General features: G+C 36.6%; 2 protein-coding genes across 4 annotated transcripts; both read left to right on the top strand.

Annotated features, from left to right (window-relative positions):
- Positions 1-582: 582 nt before the first annotated feature.
- On the top strand, positions 583-8,271 carry LOC107917834 (disease resistance protein RPV1). 3 transcript variants are annotated; one of them, XM_016847181.2, is made up of 7 exons: positions 583-1,315; positions 1,440-2,544; positions 2,705-2,745; positions 2,836-3,073; positions 3,189-4,268; positions 4,395-4,406; positions 4,519-4,699. In XM_016847181.2, the coding sequence occupies exons 1-7, from the start codon at positions 774-776 to the stop codon at positions 4,525-4,527; spliced, it is 3,027 nt and encodes a 1,008-aa protein (XP_016702670.2). In that variant the 5' UTR covers positions 583-773; the 3' UTR covers positions 4,528-4,699. The 3 variants fall into 3 exon arrangements, with proteins under 3 accessions (XP_016702670.2, XP_016702669.2, XP_016702668.2); XM_016847180.2 differs by adding an exon at positions 5,172-8,271 and having other exon boundaries at positions 584-1,315; positions 4,395-5,026; XM_016847179.2 differs by having other exon boundaries at positions 584-1,315; positions 4,395-8,271.
- LOC107941152 (uncharacterized) lies at positions 5,966-7,165 on the top strand. Its single transcript, XM_041079232.1, has 2 exons — positions 5,966-6,166; positions 6,248-7,165. Exons 1-2 carry the CDS (start codon positions 5,966-5,968, stop codon positions 7,163-7,165), a joined length of 1,119 nt encoding a protein of 372 aa, XP_040935166.1.

Raw genomic sequence — 8,271 nt, forward strand, 5'->3', positions numbered from 1 at the left:
AGTATTTCATAATAGTTTCCATTTTTTTTTTCAAAAAAAATTAAAAACCATATATCAAAAAATCAAACTCATATTAGATAAAATTTATATACAATTTTATTATATTTTGACATAACCTATTAATTATTTTAATAAGACCAAACATTATTGCTAACATAACATTACAACATTATAGCATTCACCAAAAACTTAAATGAGAAATTAGGAAGAGTAATTGAGCTCGAGTTCTTTGTTGCTCAGACTCGATAAAATGAGAGCTATATTTGTGTCGACAGGGAATATGTGTTGGATTTATCGGATTCTTATAATTGAGTGAGAAAAGAAAAAGAAAAAGAAGATGGAAAGAAAGAAACAGCCAAACAAAATCAAATGAAAATCGAGAAAATAAAGTTGAATATGTCAAAAACAAGTAGAATGCTTTTTCTTTTCAACGTCAATTTCACGTGAATTACTATTCCTTCAACTTGGTTTGTCTTTTGCAATCATTACAATATTTGATTATAATTTACTCTAAGGTGATAATCAAGTTTATTGTAGATTAATCATTAATCTCTAGTATAAGAGCCTAGTTACTGCTACTCACTCTCCATCAACTTTCCTCCAAATATAGCAATTCTTTATGTTTGTTTTGAGAAACTACCTCTCTTCTTTTGTTCTCAGTTTGTTTAGAGTTGTGTTAATTCGCCAGCCTTTCTGCGACAAAAAAGAATCTTGAAAATCTCCAAGTACCAAGTAAATCCCATCGATTTCTTCAACTTAGCTCCTAAGTTCCAATGGTTAGATTCGATAATGAGACATCCTCCTCTTCCTCCTCCTCCTCCTCATCAGCATCATCATCATTGGAATCATCTTCTTCAGTTTCTCGAGGGAAATATGATGTTTTCTTGAGTTTCAGAGGTGAGGATACCCGCAGGAATTTCACGGATCATCTTTATGCTGCATTCAAAAGGAGAGGAATCATCACTTTTAGGGATGACGAAAAGCTCGAGACAGGTGAACCCATAGCACCTGAGCTCTTCAAAGCAATTCATGAGTCATGGTGCTCTGTAATCGTTTTGTCGGAAGGGTATTGTTTTTCGAGTTGGTGCCTAGAAGAGCTTTCCGAGATTATTCAACAGAAAAACGACAAGGGACATAATGTCTTCCCCATTTTCTATTATGTGGATCCATCTGATTTGAGAAAACAAACCGGAAAAGTTCAAGAAGCTTTTCTTAAGCATGAAAATAATTTCCAGGACAACAAAGAGAAGACACAAAGGTGGCGATCTGCTTTAACTCAAGCAGCTAACATCAAAGGATGGCACTTGAGTAACAGGTAACTATCATATTCTTTCACTTCAATAATATCTTACCAGCATCAAGTTTGAAGTTTGAGGCATTAGCTAAGGATTGTGCCCTTAAAGTTTCACTAAGCTATTTCCTTTGCTTTGTATTTGAAGGCATGAATCAGAACTTATTGGAGAAATCATTAAAAAGGTATCAACAAAATTATGTCAAACATTTGCAAGTGCTCCTAATGACATGATTGGAATTGAGTCACGTTTGGAAGAGTTAAATTGCAAAATAGGCATAGGGGAGGAAGATGATAGTGTTCAGATTATAGGGATTTGTGGTATGGGCGGGTTAGGTAAAACAACTCTTGCGAGATTTGCTTATACCCAAATTTCAAGTCATTTTGAGTGCCAAAGCTTTCTGGCCGATGTTCGTGAAATTGCAGAGAAACATGGACTTGTTTGTTTGCAGAAACAACTTCTTTCCCAAATTTTTCCAGAGGAAAGTTTCAACTTTTTTAATGTTCATGATGGGAATGACATCATACGTCATATGTTCTCTCATAAAAAGATTTTTGTTGTTGTTGATGATGTGGATAACATACAACACTTAAAATGTTTGATAGGCAAGCGAGCTTGGTTTGGTTTAGGAAGCAGGATCATCATAACAACAAGAGACGAGCATCTGCTGCAAATCTACGGAGTGGATGATGTGTATAATCCGACGAAATTGAATGCCAAGGAAGCACTTCGCCTTTTCAGTTTGAAAGCTTTCAAAAGTGAAACACCTGCAATGGAATTTTTTGAGCTTTCTAAACGTGTAGTGGAATATGCCAATGGCCTTCCGTTAGCTCTTGAAGTTTTTGGTTCTTTTCTGTCTGGCAGATCAGATGAAGTTCAATGGAGAAGTGCTATTGAAAGACTTAAAAAGGAGTCCAACAAAGAAATTCTAGACAGGCTTCAAATAAGCTTTGATGGGTTAGAACAGTCAGAGAAAGATATATTTTTAGATATTGCATGCGTCTTCAAAGGAGAAAACAAAGATATGGTAACCAAAATTCTTGATGGTTGTGGCTTTTTCCCGGATATTGGAATAGATGTTCTCATCAAGAAATCTCTTATAACAATTGATGAAGACAACAAATTGTCGATGCATGACTTGTTACAAGAGATGGGAAGGAAAATTGTTTACCAAGAATCTCCTAATGAACCTGGAAAACGCAGTAGATTGTGGGAGGAAAAGGATACTAATTATGTGCTAATAGAAAACACTGTAAGACTTCAGCACTATTAACTGTTACTCCACCCTTGAATATTTGTTGATTCATACGATACTAGGATGCAAGTCTACCTTTGAACTATTTTTGAACGTGCATTGCACTGTTAAGTCATTAAATTTACCATATTAATTAGTTGATTGCTCTGGTTTTCAGGCAACGGAAGCTGTTCAAGGTCTAGTCATCGATTCTATCAGGTGTAAATTCATACACCTATCTGTGTATATGTAGTTGATTACTCTGTATATTGTAAAGCTCATTCCACTTTTTCCTTTGGTGGTTATCAGGAAACAGAACACTTGGACTTTGAGTGCTGCTGCCTTTTTGACGATGAACAGGCTAAGACTGCTCAGAGTCTTCAATGTCCCAAATTCTCGTGATTTCAAATATCTTAGTAGCGAGTTAAGGCTTTTAGAATGGCATGGATATCCTTTCAAATCCTTCCCTTCAAGCTTCCAACTAGAGAACCTGGTTGCACTTCTTCTGCCTTATAGCCGCATTGAAAAATTGTGGAAGCCAAAGATGGTAAGAGTTACTTTGTTTGATCAATAATTTTGACCAAGATAACATAAAACACAAAATACCAAAAAGAAAATGGCATTTCATCTTTGGTTTTCTTTTTCATTGTTTTCTTTTACAGCCTGTATATAATTTAAAATTGGTCGACCTCAAAGGCTCTAAAAACCTTGTGAAAACACCAGACTTCAGTATGGCCTCAAATCTTGAAAGTTTGATTCTGGAAGGTACTGGAATAGTAGATTTTGATCCTACCGTCAAGTTTCTAAGGAGGCTGAAGCTTTTGAATTTAAGAAACTGCAAGAGACTTAGGATTTTCCCATCCAAAATTGGGAATGGATCTCTAGAAACATTAATTCTTTCAGGTTGCTCAAATATAGAAAGGATTCCAGAGATTGTTGGGGAAATGGAATGTCTGAAAGAGCTTTGTTTGGATGGGACTGGTATTAAAGAACTTCCCTCTTCAATTGGACATCTCAGGCGTCTTATGTTGCTAAATTTGAAAGATTGCAGTAAGCTTGAGAGTCTCCCAAGCAGCATAGGTGGGTGTGAATTCCTTAAAACTCTTATTCTCTCAGGCTGCTCTAAACTTAAAAATTTTCCAGAGAGTTTGCAACAACTAGAATCTTTGGAAGAGCTTAACCTAAGTGAGACTGCCATAACGACACCACCATCCTTCATTTTTCATATGAAAAATCTCAAGTTTCTTTCTTTACAAGGGTGCAAGGGACCACCATATAGAGTACGATCACATTGGCGTTTTATTTCTAGGCCCACACAAAGACTTAGTTCGAACTCTATGACCTTGAAGCTACCTGCTATTTTGTCTGGTTTGAGTTCTTTGAAGGAGCTGAATTTAGATGACTGCAACCTTTATGATGGGGCTATTCCTGATGACATTATCAGGTTGTCCTCATTAGAAAAACTAAGACTTTCTGATAACAATTTCAGGACCTTGCCTACAACCCTTGGTGGACTTTCCAAGCTTACTGATCTAGTACTGACTGACTGCAAAAGGCTTAAATCATTGCCCGAGCTACCAGCAAGCATAAAATTATGGTTAGACGGTTGTGGTTCATTGGAAGCAGTTGCAAATTCGACTACAACTTTCAATTCACGGGCTGATGGATATATTTGTGCTTTTAACTGCTTCAAATTGGCAGAGGGTAACGATGCTGTAGCAATGCTGAAAAGATGTATTCAGGTTGGTGTTTTTGTTTTTATTTTTCTCTTATCACTCCCATTGATTTATTTACTTATTATTTTTCTCTATAGCTCCCAAGAAGTTATGGTTCTAAAAATACTAATTATCATTTGCTTTGTTTCATAGGAAGGTGCAAAGGTAAGAACAACAAATTATGACATTATAATACCAGGAAGTGAAATTCCAAAATGGTTTACTAATCAGACGGATGACCCTTCGGATTCAATAATAAAGATACAATTGCCTCCAGGTTTTCTGATTGGTCGCCAGTTAGTAGGATTCGCCTTCTGCTGTGTTTTCTTCTCTAACTTCGATAATAAACCTAGGAGGGGGGAGCATATTTCCCATACATCTGTTATCCATGGTAGAAATTTCTCTCGAGAATTTGGAAGATGTGACTTTCATTTAGAAGGTAAATCTACAAGGGTGACCGAGGATCACCTTTGGCTACATTTTATGCCTTGTAACCAGCTGCGCTTGTTTTCCTTGGCATTTGAATGTAAAGGACAAGAGATTTCTGAATTCATCACATATGTGCTGAAGGAAAGTTCTGAAATTGAGGTTTTCTTCAAAATCTGGGGTTTCCATTCCAAGCTGAAGAAATGTGGGGTTCGGATGGTGTACAAACAAGATTTGGAAGAGATGGACCAAACCGGAGATGAGCAGCAAATCAGACCAGCTTCTTCAAATTTTAGTGATGCCAGTTCAAACAATGGATCAACCAGGAATGATATCAGTTCCCCCACGCAGAGAAAATGGTTTAGTATCTACTTGTTTATTATTTTATTCCCCAAAATCATCAATATTGATACATACATACGTACGTACGTAATGTATGTATGTATGGTATTGTCATCTCTTTTATAAGGCTAATTTTCTTACGTCTGCGTGCTTTGATTCCAGGTTGAATGACAAAGCAAGTCATCAGTGGATCAAACCTTTTTTCTGTCACTACTGTTTAGCATATATCGGAAACGATCGATTACTCACTCAATTCTAGGTTTTTTGATATCATATAGAAAATTATTTATAGTCCCTCGTCAACTCATAAATAAAAAGATAATACGTTTTAACGCATTCGAACTTCTAGCCTCCTACTTTTGACATAAATAGTTAAAATAAACCAGTTATTATACTGTGTATCTTTTGTAAGGTAATTATCTTTATAATTTCGATTTCTTCCTACAATTTAACTAGTCGGTTTCTCAATTTTAATATTTGATTTTCAAAGTAATTAATAGTTATATAAGTTTAAAATTAAAATCAATATACTAATCAAATTTTATTTTTAAACAATTTTTTATTCAGTTTTTTTTCTTTATCACCTCGATCAAGATGGCCTATTAATGATGGCTATAAATAACACTTGCACTGTGTTTGGTTCAATGTATTAGGTAATCCATTACTGACCGATTACGCGCCTATTACATTACGCCCCTAATCCGGCGTTTGGTTCGCTGTAATAGGTATTACGGGCGTAATACAATCCCGACCTAATCCCCAAATTCCCTGCTTTTCTAATCCCTTCCCAAATCGAGTAATAGGTATTACGTCTGGCTTCCCTCCCCAACTCTCTGTTTTACCCTCCCTCCCTACCCGACCCTCTCCTCTTCTATCCTCATAATTTCTCCTCCCAGTTGCATTTTGGTGGAAAAAAACAAAACAAAACCAAACAAAAACAGAAATGGGTTTCCCCGATGCATCCGCAATCGGCGGAGGCCCGAAACCCAACTCTGAATCTGCCCTCCTCCTCCGCACATTCCTATAACCAGAAGATAAATTCAATTTGGGCTACATCATCTACTTCACTTTGGGCGTTGGCTTTCTCCTCCCATGGAATAGCTTCATCACTGCCGTCGATTACTTTTCCTACCTCTACCCGGAAGCTTCCGTCCACCGTGTTTTCGCCGTCGTTTACATGGTCGTCGGCCTCGCTTGCCTCTTGAAGGATCACTGCATCTTCCCTAACCTATGTGAAGGATCCTCGTAAGTGTGATACTATAATTTCCTTCTTGAAAGAAAGCGGTTTCTCTAAATCCCATATTGAAGCAGTGGTCAAAAGAAAGCCTAACCTTCTATATTCTAGTCTTGAGAAAACCATTAAACCCAAGTTCAAGATTTTCCAGGATTTAGGATTTTCAACACATGATGTTGCTGATATTGTAGCTAGTGATCCCTGGATTTTGACTAGAAGCGTGGATGATAGGATTGCACCTTCTATTTCCGATTTAAAGACTATTTTAGGATCAAATGATGATGTTGTTAAGTTATTGAAAACTTCTGCTTGGTTTCTCAAATCTGATTTGCAAAAGACTATGATGCCTAATATAGAGTTCTTGAGAAATTGCGGGATTTGTTCATCGCAAATTGTTTCATATGTGTTCAGCTTTCCTAGATTTTTCTTGCTTAAACCTGAGAGCATTAAGCAGTTTGTTGAAAGGGCGGATGCCTTGGGGTTCGATAGGAAGTCAAATATGTTTCTTGCTGCTATTAGGATGTTGAGTTCAATGAGTGAAGAGAATTGGGAACTCAAATTGAAGCTTTTTAGGAAATTGGGTTTCTCTGAAGATGATATCATGTCTACTTTTAGGAGGACACCACAGGTGTTTGCTGTATCTGAAAGGAAGATTAAGCAAGTCACTGACTTTTTGCTTAATAGAACGAATGTAGGTATTTCATTTATAATAAGCCACCCAATGGTGCTTATTTGCAGCCTTGAGCGTAGGCTGAAGCCTCGGTTACTGGTTATTGAGACTCTGGAAAGTAAGAATTCGCTAAGAAGGAAAGTTAGCATGACTACAATTTATAAGATGCCTGACAAGAAGTTCAGAGAGAAATACGTTGTTCCTTACTTAAAAGAGCTCGAGGAAGTATCCATGTCTATTGTGGGCACTTAATTGTTAAATTTTGTATAGTTGAGGGCACATATCAAATCTTTGATGTACTTTGGGTTCATAATCCCGTATTTCTTCATGAAATTGGTTCTTTAAGCAGTTTGTAAGATTTTACTTCGCAATAATCGAGTCTTATGTTGGATAACTCCAATACTGTCTCAATACAACAGACAACATTGTAGTTGATTGTTTTAGACTGTTAGTCATTGTTTCCAGTCTCTGCACTATGCACAATGCACATCCACTTGTGATGGTTCCTGTATTTGCTGCTTTCTAATGTTATTTATATATACTCACACCGATGGTTTTAGGGTGTGTTCTCGTACTGGTTATTGTTAGAAACTTTTCATTTTCTTGCCATTGAATATCTACTCTGATATGCCATAGTTTTGCATGTAAATGGTCATTTGCTGCTGCAGGCAGGTTGCTAACCTTAAATGCATTTTGGATTGACCTATTGCAGGTCACTGTAAATCATGTTTTTGATCAATTGCATGAGAACCAGTGTTTTGCGAAGCTGAATTATTTTTAATAAGGAAATTGCATGGATATTTCTTTTAAACAAATAGGAATGCAGAAACATGTTAAAGTTTGTTTTGAAGGGAAAAGCATAGTAAAAATGAATTTTAAGAGTTATGTCAAAAGAAAATGAGATCTTGAAGTGGCACTTATTGAGAGACTTGGTCTTTAACTTGTGGCAAATCATGGGATTTTGTTTTAGTTTGAGATGGCAAATCTAGGTCTAACTAATGGCTACTTGACAAGTGTGTTAATGATCATGGCTCCCAAATCTGTCCAGATACAACACGCAGAGACTTCTGGCATCGTTATGGTGTTATTTCTAGTAGTTGGTCTGGCATCAGGATCAGTCATAGCTTGGTTCTGGGTCATCGGATCATCAGCCAAGATCTCTCCAACAGGTGGCCGCTATGAATTTGTGCTAATGATGTGTTTACCTTTGTAAAGTTTATCTAAAAGCCGTTGTTTGTAGCAGTGTTTTTCTTCAAATTGTATGATGAATACTGTGCCTGAAGTGTGCATATCTGCTTTCAATGTATGCCTGCATCTTAAAAACATGAAAAAGAAAAAATGGAAACATTTGGCTATTA

The sequence above is a fragment of the Gossypium hirsutum genome, chromosome A01 (genome assembly GCF_007990345.1).
Source record: "Gossypium hirsutum isolate 1008001.06 chromosome A01, Gossypium_hirsutum_v2.1, whole genome shotgun sequence".
NCBI classification, from domain to species: domain Eukaryota; kingdom Viridiplantae; phylum Streptophyta; class Magnoliopsida; order Malvales; family Malvaceae; genus Gossypium; species Gossypium hirsutum.